General features: G+C 36.7%; 1 protein-coding gene across 1 annotated transcript in view; it reads right to left on the bottom strand.

The window, feature by feature from the left end:
* GABBR2 (gamma-aminobutyric acid type B receptor subunit 2) overlaps window positions 1–27,203 on the bottom strand; it is a 454,077-nt gene that overhangs the window by 138,538 nt on the left and 288,336 nt on the right. The window contains exons 9-12 of the mRNA XM_058809544.1: window positions 21,092–21,172; window positions 17,890–18,040; window positions 17,252–17,384; window positions 4,625–4,732 (exon numbers count right to left, since the gene is read on the bottom strand). Coding sequence (XP_058665527.1) covers window positions 4,625–4,732; window positions 17,252–17,384; window positions 17,890–18,040; window positions 21,092–21,172 — 473 coding nt within the window. The remainder of the gene's footprint in view (window positions 1–4,624; window positions 4,733–17,251; window positions 17,385–17,889; window positions 18,041–21,091; window positions 21,173–27,203) is intronic.

Here is a 27,203-nt window from a genome sequence, read left to right as displayed (position 1 = left end):
CCTAGTTCTTCAATTACAGTTTGCCATTTAAATACCATACTCAGGCTCTGCATTCCATCATGCTCAGCTTCCTTAATCACTTTTTACAGACCTTCCTGCCTTTGCTGGCTTTGAAATTTAGTTTCCAAAGGAATTTTAATCCAAATTCAGTCTCCCTCTTCAATATCTTTCCCAGTATATAATCCCAAGATTTTCCTATTTTTTTTTCTTCTGGACAGGCTTCTGTCTTGAAGTAATTGGCAGGAAATCTGATTTCTCCTCTTCAGTCTCTTTCCTACTCCCAGTCTCTTGGCCCTGAAGTTCCCTTGCACTGCCAGCCTCCCTTCCCCATCCTACTGTCAAAAACATAATCTGTGCAATCTCCTTCCCACCTTCGCAAGGCATGAAGACCTCAGCTCTCTTCAGTACTCTTACAAGGACCTAGCAGGCCAAATGATGACAATAAATTTGCCAGATGGCAGCCTGACAGGCATAGCTGAGTCAGGTTAGACTGATAAGTCATTTTTGTCTGTTGTGATTATTTGTAGCTTTCTTTCCCTTTGATATTACCAACACAGAGAAAAGCTTATGTGAAGGAGTAGAATAATGTTGGTAAAACTATAGCAGCACAAGCCTAAAGAAGAGGCTGCTCTACACCCCTTTTCTCATTATATTCTGTATTTATCTTGTAACAACTTTGTCAACATAAAGACATATGCCACCAGAAATCTACAGCAGTAGTAATAACTGAGTACAATGATAATATTTTCAGTGAAAATTGAAGATAAAACATTCCTTCTCTGATGCCACAATTGAAGAATTAAGTCCAAATAGGCAAAGCCAGAGTGTACTCTGTTATGGGTAAGACAAGCTTATCGTGGCAGCATCAACTGAGATGTATTGTACATTCAAATATAACAAATGCAACAAGGCAACACTGTGACCTTGATCATCTTCATGCTTTAGTGCAGCCATCTACAAATGGCTAAATGCTTGTCTTTGTAGGAGCAGAATTTATAACATTTATGGAGGCTTTAAATATTACTACATAGAATTTCTGACTATTCTGGGTTTTATTTGGCATTCAGCAGTTGTGCAGGAGCAGTCACTGTGCAGGAGTGGTTCAACACCCCCAAAACCCCAAGGCAGTGCAGATCCTGCCAAAACAGACAGCTTCTCATCGTTCTAAATTTTCGTTCTCTAAATGGTTCAGCCAGCTAAAGCTTCCCCAGGACACCACATGCTCTCCTGCCACTGATATTCTCCTCTCTCTCCTCTTATCCACTGCCAGCCCTCCTGCTGCCAAGGAAAGCAATAAACCAGTCCCCACCTCTCTCAGAGCAGAAGACATTCTGCAGCCCAAAACAACAGAAAGGAGATGTATGAAAACCAGAGCTGCACCTCAATTATAACTGTTACAGTTATTTTTAATACTAATTCTATTTCACTTTCCATTATCTCCGCTAACCTCTTCAAAACTCAAAAATAATTTATTTCCCCCTACTGATTTTGTCATTTCCATTCGACAAAAAATTGATCCCCTTGCACCCCTCTGTTTCCAGCTAAAAGTAATGCATTTTTAATTTGCTTCCTTTGAGCCCTAGCAAGATCAAAGATGGTGACAGAGCTCTGGGAATTTTGCAAATTTTAACCTTAGTGGTTTGATAAAAGAATGAGTATATTCTGAATTTTATTGTTTATTAATTTCCAGTAACAGAAGAGTGGATATATAAAAGGGTGAAAATAAAATAGACTTTTGAAAGCTTTATAAACAGCAGTTAATGAGAACCTACAACTAATTCAAGACACTCTAACTCATTAAGTTTCACTTTCCACTGCAGTAATATGGAGTGTATTATTATTATTATTATTATTTAAATTTCTATATATTCCTCACACTGAGACAGATATCCACTAATCCCTTCAAAAAGCCACATTGTACACCAAAGTATACAATAAATGTACAGAAGCTTGCCCTATCTAATGAAGATAAACAGATTTACTCATCATATTCTCTCCTTTACTTAACACCCACTTTCTAGAAATGAATTAACCAGTGTTTTCAACAGCCACACAGGGATTCTTTCACTCTCTGAAGAAATATTACTGTTGGCAAATATTTTCCTGAAGAAAATATTGAGGATGACAGGCAAAGGTTCTATGCCTAAAGATCATACAGATTTTACTGTCATACTTTTTACAGGTAGTAACTGAAGTGATCACAAAGGAATAAGATCCACACTACTTAAACAATTTTGGAACTTTGTACTTCTCTGAATGCAATGCCAGTCTGCTCTGTCATGCCACCACTAATTTAGAAACATTAATGTGCTTCTTTCATGTGGCACTACCTTTGTGTATTTGTCAGTTTAGATATGGTTTGCAAAAATTTATACTTTCTGTGCATCCATAGAAAGAAAATACTTCGGCTGTAAACTACATCTGCAGAAAATGGAAATGTCATTCTTGCAAGACATAAGTAAAGAATGCCATGTTTTTCAGTCGACTCCTAAAAACACTTTTATCTATCCTGGCAAATCAGAGACAGAAAATATATGACTAGTAAACACTTATCTGGATAGCTGATTTGTTTTACATAAAGAAAACTGTCGCACTTCATGATTCATACTTATGATTTGGAGTGAGATATCTAAATAAAGAATTCTTTAAAGTTTACAGAACAACATGTGTTATTGACTTAATTCCAGAATACTGAGGAAGGTAGCCTAACAGCCTTGATATTTCCATTATCACTCAGAGCAAAGCAGCTCATTGGTCATCATCCAGATGTCTGAAAGTTTATCTCCCTTATACTGGTCAGTATCTTTTTAACTGATCTTAAATGATTTTAACATCCAGCTATGCACAATCAATTGCATTTTGCGGTTGGTGATGAGCCCCTTGAAGAACAGAGGCAATAAAGAATTTGAGGATTATGTTTAATTAACAGACAGTGAAATTTATTATTGAGTAGCAACTTGCAGATCTAAAATGCAATGTTTACAAAAAAGAAAGCAAAAGCTCAGTGACAGTCCATTGCAGTACCTGCTCACTCCTATCTGAAATAGTATGTGTTGGAGGAATTATAAAATTCTGAGGATAATAAAGGTCATGAAGTAAATGCTTTTATTTGTTAGACTGTAGCGTCTTGTGTAACTTCACTAACTTAAAAAGACTTGTACCAATAGGTAAAAAATATTCGCAATGTAAAATTTCATTTCTCAGGAAGGTAAAATCCTGGCTTATCTTTGTTAAAAAAACTTTAATATAGGAAGTGTGAGATCCGAGAAAAAAATGAAGAAAAAAAATGTATAAAAGAGTCCGGTAGTATAAACTCATATGTTAGAGTGAGCTCTTTGCACACATGCAAAGAGGGAGGTTTCCATTTCAGTCCACCCAGAGCATCCTGGTTTTGGTATAGAAATTTTTTATAATTTTAGTTAGTTTTAAGATATTTTGTATTTATTCATCTTTTTTTTTTTTTTTAAAGAATAATAATGAAGTGGAGCAAACCTGACATGGCCAAATAGGAGGGGCAAGTACTTATTGGATGTGTTGTGGTGCCAGAGTAATAGATCCAGTTCCAGACAAGCATGTAATTCCTTAATAACCTCAGATATAAATCTTCTTAGAAACTGAGTTAACTCTCTCCCTGTCTAACTAAAGTCCATTCCTTCTAAAGGAATGATGTATCCTATTGTGACAGACTCCCTACAAATTGCAATTGTGGAAAAATAACGTGGCACGAACAAAATAAAAATTAACAACACAGATCTTTTACGACCACACATAACAACAAAAAAAAAAAGAGTAATCTGAAAAGTTTTTGGAATATTCTTCTACTTAATTTGGTTATATATAACTCTTTACTGGTTATTAGAATAAAACTGTTCAGGAGCACATAGGAACTGCATTTGGCACTTCTGCTCATTCTATAAAAATATTAATTTTGTTTTTCTGTTTCATGAACATTTCTCTTAATGTCTTTACCAGCAAAATGTTTTCTGCTCAGTGTTTTTCCAATTTATTAATAAAATAATCTGATAAAAAGTACTTCATGTATGAAAAGAAGCTTAATGGGAAAAATATCATGAAGAGCTGCACTACTCCTAAACTGAGCCTAATGCTTTACAGAAGATGTGCTGTACCAAAAATGACAGAGACAACTATTGTGGTTCAATTCTGACCAATCTTAGAGTAAACTTATGCAATTTGAACATTAATTAGAAATGGGAAACTATAAGCAGCACTTTCTCTTGCTTTCTCCTACCAATCCATGAGAAATCCTCAGGTAATGCCCATGTCTTAGACAGATATAATCAGAAAACATTAATAAGCAAATCTACCAGAAGGAGACATCTGGATGCTGAAGCAACATACTAAGAGGGAGCAGAGATCCAAATTCACATTTACATTTTACAGCCAACTCCACTGTAGACCTTTTATTATAAAGACTGGAGGGTTGATGCTTGACTCCAACTCTGAGAGACTAAAAAAGAAACCAAAAAGCCTTAATATCAAATTATTCAGGATATTTGGATGTGACACATGAACAGTCAGCACTGCTCTGGCCATCCAGGAAAGGCATGAAAACAATTAGAAAATTGTATTAGCAGGGCAACAAAAAAGAGTCTATTTCTCTCACCTTTTTCTTCATTTTTACATTTTTGAATATTGCATGGACTCTCCACGTTTTTGCAAACATTGCTCCAAATGCAGTTGTGTATCCCACTGTAAGAATCCATGTTCGGACCTAAAAACGTATATACATTAAAAAAAAAGAAAAAGTTACTTAGATAACTTAGAAAAGGTACTTAGATAACTTTAGACAACATTTTTATCAAGACCCTGAGGAAAAAATCTGAAGAACTTGAAAAAACTTGATATTTAGTAATTTCTCATTCATTGCTTACTTGCTTTTTTACTCATCCATCCATTCCCTCCATAAATGAAACAAATCTAGATGCTGAATTAACTATCTCTTTCATATATAAACCCATAAATCTCTTAAAATATTCTGCTTTTTTACTTTTATTGTGTTCTTTGGAGATAGAGGAAAAAAATCAGTGGAGAAACTCAAGAGACAGACTATAAAAAGCACTCAGGGAGCTAATATTAATAGCAACATTTTGAACAGAAATGATCAGAGAAATAGAGATGTAATTCAGACCAAATAAGAAAAGATTGTACTATATGAGATACGCATCACTCAATGAAAAACCCAAGCATTCTGGAAAGATAAGAGCAACAGATTTTAAATTATCCTATGAGAGAAAATGGCAAAACAGGAACATAGTTTTGATTGGCAAGCCTCAGGAACAATGCCCAAGTCAATGACAATACCTGGAAATGTGGCCTAAGAAAAAGGAGGCGGTGAGCTTGCACAGAGCAATGGTGTAAGGTTTTGGGCCGTTTGTTCCTTTTTCTTTTAAATAGAAAACTTCAAATTGACCAAGAACTACAGAACACAGATTAAAATAGTTTTTTATGCAATTCCTCCCCTGCCCATAGCAACTTGTACATAGGCCCTCACTTTTGGACTTGCTTTGAGCCAGGACAGTGATATTCAGAGTTGCAGAAAGCTCTGCACTGCCCTCTCTAATTCCTAGGAAGTTTCTGTTTCCAGGTTTGGCTGTTCGAAAGCTTTTTTTTTCCTGAACAGGTTATTTTCTTCCCTAAGATGGATCAGAGACTGCAAAGCATAGCAGGTAGAAGACCATGAAAGAGGCACAGCACGGAGCTGGAAGCCAATAGTTGAATCTGAGAGCCTGAGAAATCACAAGGAGGAGGAACAATCTCATGCTTCTTTAAGAGACTCCACACACAACCCATAAAAAGGGAGTACCAACCCATAAAACTGCACAAAATTGAACAAAGAAGTAAAAAACCAAAGTACTCTACCTTGCAGATGAAAAAAACTGGGAGAGAGACAATGGCTAAACACAGGGAAAGGAAAGCTACAAAGAAAGTTACAGAAAAAGGGAAAGCCAACCTTCTTTTGGCCATGTTGACTATGCATGCTTGGCCAGCAGGGATGTTTTGTGATAAAAAAAAAATCTGATTTAGAGAAACTAGGATGTTCTAAGAAAGCATTTGGGAAATATTATTTAGAGAACCTAAAGGCAATGTTTTTCATTAGAAACCAGCCTAGTTTCACATCTAACTTCTGGAGAGTTTGTGATTTCTAATTTGTAGTTTCAGGATATGCATATTGATGAGAAACTAGACATTCTAGTAAGATTCAAAGCTTGACATCTAAGATGATCCTGATGACTAGCCTAAATGTTTCATATCTAAAAACATGCTATTTTTTGCCTTTTCAAACTTCTCCAGAATTTAAGTTTTTGTATTCAAAATGTGATCTTTCTACATAAAATTTTCTGCCGAAAACAAATTCTGACTTTTAATAGTGTTTAGAGACTAGGTGTGAAGGCAGAGAAAAGAAAAAAAAATATACTCATTCAAAAACTATTGATAAAGCAATAGAATTACTGCAGTTAATAAATAAATAAGACACCCATGGTCCAAAATAATGAATTAGTAAGAGAAAAGTGGTTCTTCACTATGAGAGTTGTGAGGCACTAGAACGGGTTGCCCAAAGTTGTGGATGCTCTGTCTCTGGAAATGTTTAAGGCCAGGTTAGATTTGGCTTTGAGCAGCCTGGTTTAATGGGCGGCATCCTTGCCCACGGCCATGGAATTGGAACTGGATGATATTTAATGTACCTTCTGACCCAAGCCATTCTAGGGTTCTATAAAAAGTACACACAGCACCATGAGTCTTAACATTAGAAAATGTTGTGATTGTGCGTAGAAGACTTTGGATATTTATATGTATACATTAATGACTTAGTGGCATCTAATGTTGTGGTTTATCTGTTGCATTGTTGATAATGACCTTGAATGTAGAGTTGACTTATTCCTGGGTAATCTTGCTATTCATAAAACAATTGTGATTAGATTCAACAGGAGTTTTGCCACTTTGTGACATTCTTGATATTGAAAATGAAATCCCTAAACAAACAACAACAACAAAAAAAAAAAATAGAAAAAAAATAGATATTTAGGACAGCAAAGCATTATTTTTAACTTCATTATTTTTCAAGTCTTTGCTGATTAGCCACTATCCTGCATCATAGTTCAGTAAAACCAGTTAGATCAACTCTGATGGATTTAAAAAATACATTTCATATCATTGTGCTCATACTAGCCAGTTACATTTTTTTTGACTTTACATCAATAACCATACTTAGCATTCATCCTTTTGCTGCTATTAATAAGTATTCAGCTCTTTTGTGTAGAGCTTAGTGGTATATTTGGCAAACAGATACATGGTATTTTCATGTCTCTAATAGGACCCTGTTTTGTTCTCACTGAAACAATAATTGTCTCTTGGGAATACTAATAAATTCAATTATGCTCATAATATGTTTCTAACTCAATATTCAGAAAAATGTTATTTCTAGCATGTTTGATTAAAAAAAACTTTATGTATCCCTGATTAGGATTGTGCATATTAGAATAACATTACTGTCTGTATGGGAAACGTGTTAGTTTAAATATACCAGGATTTTGTCAAAATGAGATCATTGTTGCTAAGAAGGAGATGGTAAGTTTCAGATGAAAATTAATTTTTAATTTTGAAGAAAATGACCTCAAATTTGTCTGCTATAATTCATTAATGCAGCTGGCAAAATGAAAAATTTAGAAAACAGCAGAAGTCTTTGAAATTCTTATATCTGCTAATTTATATTCTTAAATGTGTTATACCTCCATATCCTACTCATTTGAAAGAAAGTGATAAAAATATCAGTAATTGAAGAGCATGACCATGATGTTGTACAATTGATCAGCAATTCTCCCATGTTGGAAGTTTCTAACGTTGTGTTTGCCCAGAAGCTGAAGAAAACCACCCTTCCCCCAGAACCCACCAAACAATCAGGAAAATCTCTCTTCAGTAGACAAGAACCTGCATTCAAATGTCTGCTCCTAAATAGACACAAAACCTGAAAAAATTCTTTCTTTTTTCTTAAATGGTTAGTTCATTACATAATTCTTGATGCCTTCAATTATTTCAGGGTATACATTCAATTACCCACTTATATGTCTTGGTTCCCTTTTTTATGAATGAGTTGATTATTTGAATATGTCCTAAAAATATTTTGTTTTCTATAATTCAAATACAACACACAAGTGTCAAATGAAATCCTATCATTTGGTATACAGCAATTAAGTATTCCAACACAGATAGTAAAATGGAGTTTTCTATGTCTGTTCTCTTTTTAGGTGATACACTATTTTGGTTTAGGGTCTATTTTTAAAAATATGATTCAGGAATTTTTTCTTTTTATAAATTACCTGATAGAAGCTCTTACAGGTGCATTAACTGTGATAACTAAAAAATCCCTAGAAAACATTTATCTGGTGGATTGCACAGCTGATAAACCATAAACAGTGAAAGTATCTCCACAAAGAAAGAGATCTTGACTTGCAGACTGTGATTAAAAAAAAAAAGTCTACCTTCATCAAATATTAAACTTTAAACAAATATTGTAAGTTTCAGCTTAAGATTCCCTGCATCTATGAAGAAGATGTTACTTACATCTCATAGGAGCATTACTTTTTACTTTCCTTTGGCAGTAAAATCTCTGTTTTTAACTTATCCATAAGGTGCTAAACACCTTTTACTCTTTCAAGGACGACAATTCTTCTGCCAGATAATAACCACAGATAGGTTAACAATCTTATGTAATATTACTTTGAATTCAATCCTATTTCCTCTCAACCTTGAGCTTTTGCTGGGTAATCTATATTTGCTGTTATTTGATATCTTCACACAAATCTATCTGAGTCTTTCCTATCATCTCATTATGGGAATGGTGAAGTGGTTACTAATTATGAATCTGTGTAACAGACATAAAAGTTACCTGATATACCACTCATTATTAACAAAAGAAGCCATCTTATTGTGAACAATGAGTTAGTAAGGGGAAATTAGCAAGTGGTGAAAGTACCAGAAACACTCTGAATAAAGAAGTAAAAGCCTCTGTTTATACATTCTAAGAATGAAGCTTAGAAATAAACCCAACATTTTAGGTGTTGCTAACTTTCAGGTAAACAATATTATTGTAATTAATTTTAAATATTTTGTTTAAATATAATTACAATTCTATATAAAATCATAAGGTTATCTTAGAAAAATAACTGAATTCATGAAAAGTTAAAACTTTAATTTTTCAAGAAGTTCCATTATTTTCCTTTATTTGACCACCAGTGCCTATGCATTCAGATGACCACACAGTGACAATCCAGCAAGGAATGCCTGGGAAGGTCTTACAAGTGGATCAAGCAAGTGATGCATTTTGCTGTTTTGTTAAAAAGAAAGTAAAAAATATAACCACCTGAACTGAATACACCACGCACTCTGGTTTTTCACGTTGCAGCTTTGTTAATGCTAATTTAATCCAGTTTGCCACTCTCAAGTGAAAAAAAGAAGATGGGATTAAAGACTCAGAGTGATGAATAAAAACCCCCAAGTTTCAGCACAAAGAATCTTCATGTGTTAAAAGCTTCAAACTTCTCATCACTTCTCTAGGTGACTTTTTTGTTTTAAATTTTGGGTTTTGTTTTTGTTTGAACAATGGCATAGTGAAACTGCTTGGTTAAGAACTCCCTCTGTTAGTAAAACATGTAAACTATTCTTCTGCAGAAGAATCACTCAGGTTTAAGATTCTTGCAAACATACTTTTCCCCACCTCAATATGTTAATTTTTTTAAAATAAAAATTGCAAGTATTTCTTTTGTAGGACTTGACACTCTTCTCTCCAGCTTTGTTTATGAGACTTGGACTGATTCACTTAAGGAATATCAATAATGAAGCAGTTCTACACACACCCTGGGAAGCAGCTGCAGTGCCCACAGGGTTAGGATGCAGCTGAACATCACTGCTGAGCAGCTTGGTGGCATCTCAGTACTAGACTTAGGTATTAAACAAATGTGAAAATAAACCATGCTGTGCATTTAGACCTGGAGAGCACAATTGTCTTTAAGTGGACAATTGCATTGATTTCTGTGGAGTATGCAGGAGTTGGAAATTAAGCACCTTCTATTTTTCTTGGAAAACTGGGGACATAATGGATAATTATGATGAATAAAAATGTGTCATCTCAACAAGTTTTCACTGGGTTATGGCTCTGCTTTTATTAATGATGGCAAAATTGATTGTGTGAACACAAGCAGACCCCAAAGAATGAGTTCATCCCTTTGAGTTATACTTTTCTCGTTTATATCAGACACTTTTGACAATTTTTTATGACTTTTAGCTCTTTTTTTTAGAATTTGTGTGGCACTAGCACAGATTCCTGTAAAAATAAGTGGCAATAATGTTAGAGAATTAAATCCTGCTGTTTTCACATAAATTAAATACAGAGGTTCATTGCATGCTGTGAGATCTCCTGTAGTGATTTCTTAATATCCTTTAGATCATTTTTCAGAGTTAATCTATGGGTAGTGTAAAAGATGTTATCATTTCTCCTGTTTCTATAAGGAGGCTTTAAAAAATGTCTGCTGTTTCTACTGAAGAAGAGGAAAACATTCTAAAAATATTACCTTAATAAATCTCTGGCAAGGTTGAGGTGTATTTGCTTCAGTATATGACATAACTTTTTCTAGGATCTATTCAGCCTTATAACTTTTGTCTGTACTCTTTTTTCTTTACCCTCAAGAAAATGTCATTTACTAAAATAGAAGCTGATCAGGCTCATGTTAAACTCAGTAAGAGAACTGCTGTTGAATTAAATAGGAGTGAGATCAGTCTCAGACTGAACAACAGTGAGAACAATTATGGAAGTGATTATACAGAAAAGGAAGATTAAAATTAACAGCTAAACAATTAAGTAGGAAATAAACTGAAGAATACACACAAAATTAAAAAGGCCAGATGAAAAACACAAACAAAGGCTCTGGTTTCCAGAGACAAAGAAATAGATTAGAGGTCTAAATCTTTTTGCAGTTCAATAGAAGTTGAGTGTCTGTCTGTTGGATTTTCTTTTAAATTCCTGGCCAAAACTAAACAATTTGAGGAAAAGGATTAGGCAAATATAAAGTTTAAAGACAGGAAACATCCTCTCCCAGAAAAAAATAATAATCCTACAGCAAACCAAGACAAAACCTGGAGTTTTGGGGAATGCCTGAAGAGTGTAAAGGGCATGAATAAACCATATCATCAGCTACTATCCAAATATCAAGGCCACATGCTATTTGGTAGTACAGGGTCTAGTCCAAGAGCCTCTTGCCCAGAGAGAAAACCACAGCTTTATTGGTGGTGCTGTCTACATGTTTTCCTTTCAGTCTGTTGCCTCAAAATTGATTAAACAGAGGAAATGCAAAGCGACAAGCGAAGACAAAGCAGAAATAAATAAAAAGACAGAAGGCTCATACATCTTCTCCCTCTCTCTGCTTTAATACTAGAGACAAGTCCATCCTTTTAGACCTGCACTCAGCCAGCTTTTGGAGTTTTAGTAAATTGCCCACCATCTCCCTCGCCCTGCAGACTGCTTCCATCCCTAGGAACCCAATCCCCAACAGCTCACAAGGGTCTTTTCCTTCCTGTTCCTCATGACAGACTATAAGTCTCTGTTTGATGTGTTTTTCAGGATGTCTCTCCACTCTTACATAACATGGCAATGCCCATCCTACAGAGGTTCAGGGTTTCCCTAGAAAGGGTGAAATGCATGGAGTTCCACCTTGCCTAGCTGTTCTCTCAGCATGGCAGATATAAGAATATTAAATAAGAAACAGTAAAAAAAGAAAAAAACCTGCCTTTCACAGTGTTGCAAGGCACAGAGTCAAAACTGTTCATGACCCATAATTAAGAATAGTACTGGTTGAAAATGCAAAGTGCACCTGAATATCTGGATACATTTAAAGGTCACCTTTTAAAATGCACCTTTGAGAAGATATAAGGTTTATAACATCTACAGTTGCCATAAATGCACATGTCCTCAAGATATTTTTCTGAGAAAAACACAAATTCTGGGTAGTCACACACACACTTAGTAGTGAGCTGGACTTTGTCATTGGTCTGTACTCTCTCCTTCTCTCTCTCCATCCCACCCACTACTTGTTTTTTTCTTTCCGTGCAAAGAGTGTTTCCAAATGTCCACACCATGGCTGAGAGCAACCAACTGAAATCTAAGACCCTGAGCACACCTTGCAGTATGCAAAAACCTTCATGTTTTTTTTTTTCTTTACCCAAGCCAAAACACTGACCAGGCTCAGTGAGATCACCTGAAATCTCAGAACCTCTGTCTAGCTTTGGCAATTCACATAAACAATGCTAACAAGTGAGATGAATAAGACAGAGCATGCTTTATTTTAGTGCCTATGCAACTTACAAGACTTAAATCCTCTTATATTTTATGTGAGACCCTTGCAGAATACTTTGGATTGTAAAGGATATTGAAAGGCAATTTCTATCTGCAGAATAGGTATTTCCTATCAAACATGAACCCTATATTCAATTATTCAATACAGATCATTTGCCCCTTCCCAAGCCCTGCAATGATCCAGTGCAGCACACTCCCCAGGAGAAAGTCCTGCTGCACATCAGACTACCAAGACTGAGGAGAAGAGCTGTTTACTCTACTACTACCTAATGAAGGAGGCCTTTTTTCTCACTATGGTTGAGAACAACGTAGAGTACTTTAAACATCTTCAGCCCCAACTTAATAATTATATTTACTTGTTTGAGGAAGATGCATAACAGAGAAGACAGTGGTTGTCCTCAGGACCTAGTAGTTTTTTATTCAATAGCAGTACCAACTTGGAAAGACATTACTCATCTTAAATGTAAATCATTAAATTCTCAGTGGAGTGTATTACAGAAGTCTAAACGTTATGATCTTATCTAATATTCTCGCTACTTTAAGTATCTCTATTTAGTATGTCACTTTAAACTCTATTCATAGGATATGTCACTAGCATTGCTAATTTTGAGTCTCTCCCATATAATGACTGCTTTCAAATATGCTTCCACTTGCTTGCATTTTTCCAGTTGGCATCACATCTCATTTCACATCCTTACTTCTAACTTTTTTTTTTTTTTTGCTATGATACCATAGTGGTTCTGAGATTAAAAACAAAGACAAATCACTCTCCTTCTCTCTCTCTCTCAAATACTTTGTACTTTGGCATACATATGGACGTAATAAAATATGGTATTTCTTTTTCTATGCAACCAATAAAGTTGCTATTAAGTAAGACACTGTCTAATGGTTCAGTAAAACACTGACCACTTTCTCAGAACTCGCTTCTCTGGATCATTCTAATTTCATGTAATTTGAGTTATAAAGTATGATACCTAATCTTTAATTCTGACATGGAACTAAATTATGTTACATTTGCTATTATGAGTTTTTACTGTGAAAACACAGAATTATTATGTATTTAATTATACTTGATTACCTTTCCATAGAAAATAGGCATACCAAGATAAAAATGAGAGTGTTTAGGAACCAATTATCCACTCTATCACTCTGTCACAGAGTCCACATTTTATAATTTTAAAGACTAATATAACACCCTTATTCAGCAAATTATTTTACTATAAGTTTAAAGTGCTCACTGACTCTCAACTACATGTAACACTTGTTTCTATGTTTCAGCATAATAACTTATAGACCACCTCCTCCTACACCCAGTGCCTTACAGAGTGCAAAAGTGGTAGTGCAATTTAGCAAATAAATCCTCTGAACCTTTCAGGTTTTACTGGTGTAATTTTGGGTCATGTGTCAGTGTCCTTGGAATATTACAGCATTAGGCTTATGCCACATATAGGCATCAATTGTTGAAAAGTAAAAAAAGAGCTGATGGAGCAAAGCATTTCACCCTCCAAAGAGCACTACAAATAACATGCTCTAGAGGAAACAAATCCAACAGAGTTGAATGTAATACCTACAACCTGGAAACCATATTTCCTGAATTTGTGAGGACAGAATGATAGAATGGCCTGGATGGTAAAACACCTTAAAGATCACCTATTTGCAATCCCCTTGCTGTGGTAGGAACACCTTTGTAAACACAGAAGTTTTAAGAACCTTCTATAAGTTTGCCAAAAATTGTCACAATATTAAACAGAGACCATATGTAACATATCCAATTAAGACACTGGCTATTGTGTATATACTGCTACTCTGGTGAGACCTCATCACTTCTGAAACACAGACGACAATGAGGGTGATTACTTGGTTGAGACAGGGGATAACACTAACAACAGCTTCATAGCTTTGCATGTGTTTATAAAACTTGAATGAAAACTTTTACTTCCCTTCCAATATCTCCTTTCATTGACATATGGTTCTTCTCTGTGTCTGAGATACAGTTGTTACACCCTTATGACTTGCCTCAATGGCTTTTTATGATTGTTCTCAATTGTAACTGGCTCTTTTTAGAGATTTAGCCACAGTCTGAAATAAAATAGGAATTTTAAACTAATCTCTCATGGCTAGAATGAGTAAAAAAATCATGCATTTCAAGGGAGATGGATGATGAAGAGAGATTTGTCCTGGCCTGATCCTATCAGCACTTGTGAGTATAAGCAGACCTTATGAAACCACTAAGCATATTGCCCACTCAGGAATAGGGATGTTCATGGAGCCAAATGTATACTCTGTGGCCAGCACTTGGTGGATGTTTTGAGGAGAGGAGTAGAGAGAGACAAGAGTTATTCAACAGGTTAGTGTGTTTGCCTCCTGCCTCCCATAATTATGAATTTCCCAGCACTAATTCAGTTTTCTAGATACAATAAATGTGCATTGCCACAGTGAATGGTAGCCATGTAGAGATGATATCTAAGACGAGCATAAGCTATCCCAATTACAAGAATATAATTGGATGAAAAAATTAAAAACAATTGTTTTAATGAGTAGGATGTTGAAAGAAACCTTCCTACTGGGTGGCTACTGAAGGATTTGTTGCATCTATGACTGTAGTATTAATTGCTGACAGAGCTGGGGTTCATAGGATACGTCAGTAGCCATGCACAGGAAAACACAATCAGAAATCCTTCTGTACTGGACTAAAAACCTGGACAGTCAAGACTGAGAAGAAATCTTAGACTCTGCTCTGTTTATATAGCATTTAACTATGTAAAAACAAATAATTTAATCTCTGCTTAAGGCATGAGGTGATATTTCTTAATCAAAGTTTGCCTTTAGGACACAGCATTCTCCCCCACCCCTTTCTTTTACTGGTCATCTAAGTCAAGTAAGTGTTTTACTCAAGGGAAAATCTACCCCTCTATGGCAGACATACAGACGTAATATAATGCTACAGATACAAATTGGAATATAAGGAAGAGATACATAGGATTTGACAAAATAAGCAGCCCACAGTTAAATTTTGTTGCATTTAGAAAATGAGACCAGCGATTACATTTTGAGAGGCAGATTAGAGAAAAATCGGAAGAAATGTTCTAGCTCAGAGGCACAGGATTTTGGACATTGGTTCATTTTTCAGAGTTAAAGCTGAGCTGTCACATGTAAAACAGGACTCAAATTTAATCTTATTTAGTCATATATAGGTACATGTGGTTGGAAATCTGTTTCCTAGAACAGCTAGATGCTGATAAGTACCTCTGGTTCCCACTTTCCTTCTGTTCAGCAGTGCATGGCTGTTTCCAGAGAAGGGTTGTAGCCCAGTCATACAATGGTCTGCAGCCTGGCATGGAACTCAGGAGCTCTGGGTACAAGCCCCTCAAGATTGAGCAGACATCAAGACTAAAAAATTTCATCCCATGCCACTAGATCCTTCTGCAATGGAGGATGAGAAAAGAATGGGGATTGACAACAACAATGAATTCCTAATGACACTTCTGCTCCATCAGCAGCTATTTCATGAAAAAGGACGTAATTTCTGGATAAAAAATGGATTATGCCATCTTCCACTTTCTATTGGCCCCATTGTATTCACAAAATTGTAAGTAGTTTGTGAGAGGTGAACAGCATCATCCTTTTTTAATCTTTAAAGGATCTCTTTCTACTATCTGTACTGAGAATGAGAACGCTAGTTGTAGGAAGACTGGATATTTTTTCCTTCTCCTTTCCTAAAGTTTTCCTAAAGTCTCCTTTCCTAAAGCTCCTAAAGTTTAAGTGTTTGAAATACACTTGTGTCCAGGCCCAGCTAAGGAAGGTAAGACTGTCCTTGTACATTCACCCATAGTATGTCTTCTAGTCCATCTTGGCATGTATTATGGAATATCCAGTGCTTTGAAATGGTCTAACTAAAAAGATCACATGGTGTTTCACTTCTATAAGGATTCTAATCAGTATGGACGGCTTCAGGTGACATATTGGGATGTATTTGCATCAACTAGCTTTAGGTACCCAACTTTCATGTTTTGAATTTTCCTCTTGAAGTAAAATTCCTCTCTTGCTAGCCACGACGTCAGAAATTCAGACTCTTAAAAACAACAGGTGCTGTGAATTGCAGCTTTCTAGAGATGTGAAGAAGAATCAAAATGATAGTGAAGTAACTCCTGAGTAAGTGTGATAATTTTAGGCAACGGGTCAAGCAAAGTCTTAGAATTTTTTGAGAAGATATTGGATAAATTTAAATGCTGTTTTGTACTGCTTCTGGAAGGAGTATCCCATCCCTTTCTTTGAAAAGACATGTGTAAGTCAGAATAACTGCATATTACATCAAACAATTATGACAAGTTTCTAGGTGGACATCTTTGATTTGGTTTCAGAGTTGCTTGTTTTGATTTAACTAGAATGTATTCTATATGGATCTAGGCTTGCAGGAATTTATAGAGACTGACTAAAGAGATCTAGAGAAGCAGCAGCCATTAAGCAGTAGTTTAAAATAATATGGAATGTATAAAGAAGTAGCTTTACAGGTATTACAAGTTGTCCTGCCACAACCCCAAAAATCTTCTTTAGTAAATCATCTTTCTAGATATGATTTCAAAACAAGAATATACATCTACCCTTTCAGTCTGAGGTTAAATCCCAATGCATTTGAAATTTTGTATAAAAAACCAATAACAATAAGGACAACAGCAATAAGATCAACAAGAACCACCACCACCACCATAATGAAGCTTTGTACATGTCTTAGAATTTGGTCACAGATAATATCCCAGGAAAGAGCTACAAGAATCAGTGATTTAATGGAATGACACATCCAACTACTGAACTTTTCCATTTGTATTTTCTGTTTCCTGTAAGACTGAATTCAACAAGAATTGAACTAGAATATATGGAATTACTTACTGTGCAAAGTGTCTCAAATGTCTTTTCGGAGACGAAGGATCCATCAAGACCAAAAAGAAAAATAGATGCATAAGAAAGCATCCCTCCAAGGATAATAAGGTTGTTCATGTAGGGACTGGACATCTTTATTAGTCTATGGACAAAAGGTGATAGTGCATTAAAGAGGAAAATGTTACTGCTAGGCTACTACAGCAATAAAGAAGAGCTTTTTGTAACCAGGCAAAGAGACAACTCTTCTAGAATTCCATGAAATCTAAAGGCATGCACAGTATTTGCTGTTTTATATAATTTAGCATTGTTTCAGGTTTTTGAATGCTTAGTAAAAAGACCTCCTGATGGATTAATTAGCTAAGATTTACTGATGGATTAATTAGCTAAGGTTAATGTTATTAGCAGTCAGTCAAACATTAAATAGTAAATTACATTTTTCAGAAAGTATAAAAGAATTCAAATACAGTCTGTTTCAATGTGAGTATATTACCCAGTGATTTCAATTAAATAGTTCTAAAATACCGCCTTTCCACAGTTTCCCATTTTCCTTACATGTATATGTAGATAGATATATTTACATGACTGGTTCTACAAACACGGCATTAAATACGAAGGAATTTGTGATAGAAGTAACATGAATGTCTTACTTCTGATTTCTGTTTTTGATGTTAAAGAACAAGAAAGCACTGGCCATGATCATTCCTAGGATGGTGAGGGCAGAGAGGATGCTGTAGAGAGGCAGGGAGATTTTGCGCAGCTCCTCTTGTATAATTGTTTTGTCCTTTGGAGGCTCGACTCCTAGAATTGCATGAAGAAAAAAAAGGCTAAAGTTCAACCAGATGTAGAATTCCTGCAAGAAACTTTTCCTCACCTAAGTACTATACCTTGAATTAGCACACTTAGCAACTGTGAACCACATCAGTAGCTGATGAAATCATTGACTTTGACAGACATATGTTAGTCACATTGATTGACATGAAGATTTGCATTTCTGGGGCAGGCAGATATCCTCTTTGGAAGAAGAGACACAACCATACCCCAGTGCAGAACCCCATACATGCTAACTAGCCTCATTTTAAAATAAATAAACACTAAAATGCATACTTTGAGTGTAAATTTTAACAGGAGGTTATGCTTTTCTGAAGCAATTGACAGAGCAATGAGTAGAAAACAGAAAGTTTCATTTCTGTGCCCACTGTTGTTGCCAGAGCAAATTCTAACAGCCTGTCTGGAGATAAGCCTTAGTGTAGCGTCACTTGGACAGGGATTGATGGCCTTGGGGCTAAAATGTGGTCCTGGGCTGTGGGCATGGTGGGGGAAGCTCTGGGAAGAGGGAAGGGAGAGTTGTTGGTGCCCTCAGGATTCTATAGAAGGGAGCAATATGGAAAAATGGATAGCAAAAGTTTTATAGGAACAGATCCACTTTGCAGATGTGGATTTTAATGTCTGAACTTAAAAACTATGTTTAAAGCTGTGTACTTCATTGACAGTCAGCTCCAACTAATTAAAGGCTTCTTGGTTTAATGAGGAGAATCACTTTCCGACAACTGCAATAAAGCTATGCATCTCTGACTTCCCACACTCCATTTCACCTGCTTACTAATTTTTTCCTTGGTGCAGGAGATTGGCAAAAGGCCTTTTGCATCGCTGTCTTCCTTCAGAAACAGATTTGTGTGCTCTACAGTTCCTGGGCCTCTTCTTTTGCATCAGATCTCCGAAGGGGCTGCAAGGGCCACAGGGCTGAGCAGCTCCTCTCACAGCACGGCTGCAGAAGTGGAACTGCGAGTACCTGACTAGCAGCTGCCATGGCTAAACTTTACAGCCACTCTTCTGCCTTGCACCTAAAAGAATATTTGAGGATTTACACAATAAAATAGCATTACCTTTAAGCGTTAAGTTGAAAGGATTCAGGCCATGGAAACTGGCTATCCTTTGTCCTTTATGCCCAACTTTTCAGAAAAAAAATTCCTTTAGATGCTCACAAAAAAAGTGACAGTGAAGGGTCCATTTGTTGATTTAATATTGGAGAAAAGTACCTGAGATTTTCCTCTTTCCCTCCACAAATTTTACGAATTTCCATGTATTTACAGTCCATGGAAATTCATAAAATTAGACAATTAGCAAGCCAAAAAAACAATAAAATACATGCCTGATTTAAGAACTAACACTAAAAAATAAAGCTTCACCCTACTGCTTCTACACTCTACAGAGTACATTGATGGTTTGTATTTATTAAATATAAACACACAGTGAGTCAACAAAATTTATTTACTTGTTTGTGCACTAGCCATTCAATCCTGTTGGTGTGGAATTTTGTCCAATGGTTTAAACAGGAACATTTTTACTACTCTCTATTTTAAATACTTAAAGCTACTAGGCTTCCACTGACTGGAAGTCAGTGTCTTCCACATTGAATATCCAGCTGTCTCAATGAACAGCTAAGATGAGTCAAAGGAAAAGAGTCCCTGTGAGTCACATAATACATCTTAAGAATACCATAAGACAGGTTATGGGTGGAAAGACCACCTTCAGAAGTGGTCAGAAAAAGACTTAGCAGTCTTGTCCTGAAAAAAGACTGTACAGAGACTTTTCCCCATCATGTACTGTCTGTGAAGGCAAAAAGTTATGAACAAATGCTCTCTCCTGTAACTTGATTCATACTACATATATTCTCTGGAAATTAATAGACTGAATCAATATTAAACCACATAATTAGTTCCTCCTTGCGGCAAAAATAATCTGTTGCTTCCAGACTGTGGCAGGGGGGACAAATTCTGTACTCTTCATTTCCAAAGCCTCATTCCCAGAGATGTGAGAGAAGTTTGTGTATCTGTGCTCTTTTAAGTCCAGCAAGGGAGATCAAAAGGAAGGATGGACAGCTCCAGCAGATGGACAAGTAGCCATGAATTTTATCACTGCAGTGAAACTCCACCCATGCTCATGCAAACCTTGGGTGTTGGGGCATTGGAGAAAGGTGTAGTAGAGTACAATAGTACAACAGCTTGATGATCATCCACCTCACCAATCCCAGGGGAAAACCACACAGAACTCACAAACCCAACTTCACTTCCTCTCACTTAACTGTACCATAGCAGAGCTCAAGATTAAATCTTAAAATTTAGCGTTGAAAAGAATGTATATGTCTATATTCATCAGGAGACACCCTTAAAACTCATTTCAGCTCACACCTGGCTGCCATGACCATGGGTTCTTAAAACCATGGGTATGCTTGCACTCCATCTGTTTGAGGGCCGGGAAAGTCCCCATGTTATATTGGAGCAGCATGGGATAAAAAATGGCAGGGAGATACAGCAAGAAATGCAATATGCCTGCTGTGGAGCTTCAGAATGCTGCTGGTCTGAAAACCCTCTCTGGCCCTGTTTCCCATGGGCCATGTTAAAGCCAGCCTTGGTAATTTGAAAACCTATTTTCTAGCTACCTAACAGGCACCTCCCAAAGAAAAACAACTACCTCCTCCTCACATCTGTAAACACAGAACATGAGAGCAGCCCTCAGGTGAGATGAGCTGTGGGAGTGGGAAATGGGGATGAAATAGAACATCATTTATTGGTGAAGAACCTGCTTCTTGAAATATCAAAGATCATTTGTGGACACACACAAATTTGATTTTGCCCTATCATTGAGATTAAAACCAAGTATACAATATCAAAACACTGCAATTTTCTGTTCAGAATTCTATTTTTTAAGTATTTTTTCTCTTTTACTTTCTACAGTGTCACAAATTTGATATTAAAAATCCTAAAACAGTTTTTTAAGAGCACATAGTCTTACAAGCTACATATAGCTATCTGTATCACTCCTGTACCTCTTTCCAGTTTTGTTTCCTACCTTGGAACCTGATGCTGTTGTTGATTATTACCAATGTGTCATCCACAGCATTGTATTCTCCCACCTTTACTTCTTTTTGTTCTGCAGAGAAACAAACAAGAGTGATTGTTTACGGTAGTTCACATGTTCTCAACTATTTAACTGATTTTTTCTTTTTTGACAGTGTGTCAAAAGGAAAAGAAATATGAAAGAATAAGGCATGAATAATTAAATCAGAATGCCAGACAGCTAACATCATTAAAGTAAACATTTCTGGTACTTGAAAGAAATGTAAAGCATTTTTAAGAATCATTTACATAATCAGGAAATTTCTATTGGACACAGTCATCTCCAGCTTAAAGATCACAGAGTTTCTTACTGGCTCACACTATGCAGGACATTTTTACTGGGAGAACACGCACAGCTAAGTCACACATTCCCCTCCCATTTAAACAACTAGGACATCTTTCTCTGTGAAGTATTTCCCAGGAGAGTCATGGTGGCAGGCTCCCCCCACTATGGAGCAGGCTGGCCAGTTAGCAGATATGCTGGGAATCAAATCTCTTACTCTGAGTGAGAATTAGCAACTCATTAGTGCCCTGACTGCAAAACACACTCTTATATAATTAAAGCCAACGTGCACTTGAGTTAAAATTTTACAGTTAGCCTCATCTGGTATTTTGGGACTGCCATCACATCCATGGCCTTCTTGTACCTGACAGAACAGAGTATGCAGATAGAGGAATTTGTTTGTTTGCTGCCTTGGCCACTCTACCTGGATCTCTGGCATGCATTTATCCCACACTTTTGATAACATCTGGCATCAATTATTTTCTGTTATTTTTGTTGAGCTTTTGGTATGGTTTTCAAGTGCAAGAGCTTACTGAATTATCATTTTTACACTAAAACTTTTACATTTTGATGAGACTTACAAACCCCAGGCTAAAGATTTAACCACTGGCTAAAGATTTCTTTGAAAAGCTGGCTCAGCAGAGACAAAGATTTCCTTTCAGGCCTTTCTGTCTGGGCATGCGCAACCCAATTTACATTTAAATTCCGAGCTCATGACCCTATTTGTGACTCTGATTTTGGGAGCTGATGATCTTGAGCTAGATGGCAAATTTGGAAAGACTATTTTACCCAACAGCTCCACATTAACCTTTTCTCCTTTCTCACTCAAAGTGATTTTGCCTGTTCAGCTCTGCTGAATAGAGCATCTAGTTCCATGTTGGTAAAATCTACAGTCTGACTAACACAATTATCTGAGAGCTCACAGGAGGCAAAATTTCCTTAACACAAACTACTATTTTTGTTGTTATGTTGTTATATCTATTGTTATATTTTTTAAATTATCTACAAGAAGTTGTAGACTGGGCTGCAAATCTGACAGAGGGTCCTAGGCTTTTACTGCACACCCATCAAGAGCTGAAGTTTGCAGTTCTGAAGACTTATTTGCCTTTCCCATGACTATGATCCACTTGGATGGACCTAAAACTAGTTTGGAGTAAAAGCAAAATCCCCTGGTGTCCAGCAGCAGTTGGACAAAGCCCATCCGCATGGTATCACACACTTTAGAAGTGAAGATAAATTTATAATTTCTGTCACAGATGAAACATTCACTGTGAAATAGATAAACTAATCAATTATTGACAAATAAAATATTCCCAGTAGTCATCTAAAAGCTAAAATGGTTAATGTGAAAACCAGAACCAATCTACTTCCATTTGTATTTGTAGCATGACAGCTGTTACCTGTAGAACTAAAACATCAAAACACAACCTAGAGAGAAGAGAGAAAAACATCAGGACGCATATTGAAAAATGGTGGGAATATTAGATACCAGATAGTCCACAGCATGTCTTGACAGCAAAAGGGGATGACACACACCTTGGTGTTGGTCTAGGCCCAGCTTCACAGCAACAGGCTGAAGCCTCATAGCTCTGATGAGAAGGGAAATGAGTAATTGCTCGGCAACCATTTGTGTATGGAGAATTTACTGGGGCTAGATGAGATGTAGGAAGTACATAACAGGTGGAGAAAAATGCACAAAACCCATGTCTGATTACAGTACTGAAATTAAGGAAGTTTTTCTGTGATTATTTCATGTGACAGATGACGCCATTTCTTTTCAACATTTATAAATTCTTATATGGTTTCCTTCACAGGTGAAGTAACGCTGAGAATGTGCCTGTCCTATAACTAGCTAGCCTGGGTACCAGGACCCAACCCTTGTAGGAATGGACCTCAGTATTTAGAGAAACAACCTTCCATAGCAGCCTGAAGGGCACGATTTGTGGACTTAGAAACCCAAGAATGAGTTTAAAAACCCCAATATTTACTACCAAGAAACCCAATATTTACTACCAGGAAACCACATGATCAATACCTTGTCCCTTACCAACAGGAAAGGACAGTTCATAGAGGACATGCCACACTTTATTGAAGTCAAGAAGAGCCATAAAGATATTTGATATCCTAAAGCAGTGACTACTGTGGAAATTAGTCTGTGAGAGAAATAAAATGTACTTTTATTGAGAGGAAGGATATACTATCTGTTTTATGGTGTGATTACAGGGGTGCTGAGGGGAAGACACAAAAAGGCTTCTTGTGATCCTTTTTCTCCCAGCAAGGACAACTACAGCTGCTGGCTTTTAAGATCCTCAAGCAAACGTGCTGGTCAATGACAAAGCCACTTCCAAATATTAATTAAAGGAAGCAAGAAGGCAGGACTGTGGTTCTCTTCTCTCTTGCACAAGTCAATACAGCTAAGGATGGGACTGCAGGCTCACTTTTCCATGCGCCATTCCCTTCAGTTGCCTTTGGAAATTCTGAATTATTAAATTTAGTATAGTATTTGTATAATGTAGCTCATATATGTCAGACCTCTGAGTGTTAACAACAAAAGGACAGGAGAGAGTAGAACTCCTTCAAATAAACACCAACAAAGTGCTTTTCAGAATATTCAGAATATGATGTTGGCTTCCTTCTCTAGTGCTTCTATTATTTTTAACTAGATCTTTCTCTAATCCTAATAGAGACATTGTATTGAAGTTCACAGTAGAATGCAGAAAAAAAATATGAGGGAAAATGTACTGTGGTTGTGAGATAATGTTTGTCAGTACCATGACAGAAGTGGAGAAATTTCAGAACTTTAATCTGAAGCTGTTCTTTCACAGAGGGACAGGAAAGTATAAAAACTAACCAACCCAGATAAAACTGGCCCAGAAAAATGTGACTGTAAATTATGCCTATAATTCTCATGGAATTATAAACAACTCTTATTGTTAATTAATTGCCACAGAATAGATTACTTAAATGGTCAAGATGAAAGCCTTCTGCCAACAAAGAATGAGATACTCTTACAGGTATATTGAAATGTTTTTCTCTACATATTTTATGACAGAATTTTATAGCCCACTTTAAGCAACTCCACACAAATTGACTCACTATCACTTAATTAATTAGCTCACATTTCACAAAGTTAGTACAGAGGATTTTCAAGAGCATATCAGGTAGTTACATGTTCTTGGTGAATAAAAGCAAAAAAAAAAATCCTGCAACTGATGTCAGCTGAATGAAACAAATTTACCAAAATGCACAGCAGTATGATGATTGTCAGTTTGACTGTTATCCACTTACACTGAGAATTTCCAGATGAGACTATTCTTAGTTTCAGTTCCTTTCACTATATGTCATAATTTCTATTTTCACCACATTTTTGTAAGTGTACTTATTCACACCTCATGAAGACAGTTTCTACTGAAAGTGTTTAAGGATGAGAGAAATGCATTTGCAATGCATAAGAGATGGGACAGATGGATTTCCTTTATTTTCCTCTATGTAGACAATGCTGTCTAGCTTTCAATGACACTGCATCTAATAACACCCTCATTGTTAAGCTAATAGCTTAGCTAACTAAAAACTAAGCTAATAGCATCCTCAGTTATGTCAGTCTGACTGCAAATAACTCTCAGGGTGATGCAGTTAAGCCAACACAAAAATGTTTATATCAGTATAAGCACCAGTACACTTTATGCTTATAAAGGCCCCTCTGAAAAACCACCATATCCTAAAAAGTTTCAAAAATATGTATGTTGATGTTCATATCCATTCATTAAGTTCTGTACGTCTGCTTGGATATACTCAAGCAAAAACTATGTCTGTGCTACAATGAAGCCAAATTACATGTTTGTCCTAACATCATTGCAGTGCCTAAACCACATGGCTCCAAATGAAGATTAAGGATGTCAAAGCTCATCATAGCTTACCATAGCTTGACACAACTAAGAACACTGTTATATCACTGCAGCTCTTTATAAGCTCAGAATTCCATGCAAACCACAAAGAGAAATATGAGCGAGTGATGAGTATTCAATTTCCAACAAATATGAAGTAAATTTTAAAGTAAATTTAATAAACTTAGCATGGACTATTCTCCAGAAAACTAAGGGTCACAGAAGTTTCTCATCTAGAGGACACAGGCTGTTCTTGATTTAAAAGCAGAAGAAAAATGATATTACATATAGCTGGAAGCTATATCTAATATTACTTTCCTGTTCCTTCTAAAGTACTGCTGCTACTAAAAAGTACCTAAGTCTTAGTTTATTCTGAAAAACCATGCCTGAAAAAGGTGCTGCCCCGATGACTCCTCCTTGAAAAGTTTTTCAAAATTTTTTTATATAACCTCTCCTACTCATCCACACAGTTAATGATCACTGTACTCCCTTAAACTTTTCTGTTCAACAATCCCTTCTCCCACTGTCTTCCAGATGCCCCTTTTGCTTAACCATCCTAATTCAGTGGGAGTGATTAGATGCTTAGCCTTTTAGAAAATCTTGCTGCATAATCAGCACTCAGCAGCCTGTCTCAGGAACCAATATTATTAAACCTTGTTCTACAACAGAACCATTTAGTTTCTGAGCATTACTCCTTATTCATGCATCACAACTCAACAGGACTGCTGGCAGTATAGGGAATACTTAGTCATCAGATCTCAGAAGAATTTTGGAAGAATTTGCCAACAGGTGAAACTAAGCATGGTCCATATGCACCTGAAATACCTGAAGAGGATGGCTCTAAAATTTGGAAAGATTTTCTGGTGATTTCAGCAGGGGTAAAGTTAATTTTCTTCACAGTGGCTAATACAGGGCTGTGTTCTGGATTTCTGCTGGACACAGAGTTGATAATACAGAGATGGTTTTGTTCTTGCTGAGCAGAGCTTATACAGAGTCAAGACCTTTCTGTTTTTCATACTGACACCTGGCAAGGGGCTGAAGGTACATGGGAGGTTGGGTGAAACACAGCTGGGAGAGGTGATCTCAACTGACCAAAGGGATATTCCAGGCCATATGGCCTCATGCTCAGGATAGAAAGTGGGGGAAGAAGGAAGAAGGAGAGGATGAAATGACAGCATGTGTCTTCCCAAGTAAACTTTACATGTGATGGGGTTGTGCTCTCCTGGAAACGGCTGAGCAGCTGCCTACCCACTGGAAGTAGTGAATGAATTCCTTGTTCTGCTTTGCTTGTGTGCATGGCTTCTGCTTTTCCTACTAAAGTGTCTTGTCTTTGTGTCAACCCCTGAGTTCTATGCTTTTACTCTGCCAATTCTCTCCCCAGTCTCTGTCCAGTCACAAGTGACCAAGTGGCTCTGTAGGGTTTGGCTGCTGACTGGGGTTAAACCACTACAGATTTTAATCTCAAATTTCAAATCAGTCTCCTAGATATGAATGAAAAATCATCCACTGCACAAGTACTCACACTTCCAAAGACACACCTGACTTGTCTTAAAGCTCACCATTAGCAAGCTACTGGCAACTTGCTGATATGTTTAGGGCGGCGAGTGAAGGGTGCTCTGACACATTACATTATGGTGTCCTGAGGCTTGTCTCTCTCCAATTTAGCTTCTGCTCACACTCTCTTTTAAGGAGTGAATGCTTTTCTTTAACACTTTACACTGCCAGTCACCTAGCAATCACTTGTCACTGACGGGTCTTAGGTCTTCTTTCTCATTCCCTCCATGGCCTCCTGGGAAGGCTCCTGAAGAGATGATGTGCTGCACTGAGCGACAGCAATCCTGTGGCCAAGAGTGTTCAGAGAGAAAGTCACGGGGAAAGAAGACTGGTCAAACACAAAC

The sequence above is a fragment of the Ammospiza caudacuta genome, chromosome 1, assembly GCF_027887145.1.
Source record: "Ammospiza caudacuta isolate bAmmCau1 chromosome 1, bAmmCau1.pri, whole genome shotgun sequence".
Lineage (NCBI taxonomy): Eukaryota > Metazoa > Chordata > Aves > Passeriformes > Passerellidae > Ammospiza > Ammospiza caudacuta.
The sequence above is the reverse complement of the archived record's forward strand: the minus strand, read 5'-3'. Positions and strand labels throughout refer to the sequence as shown.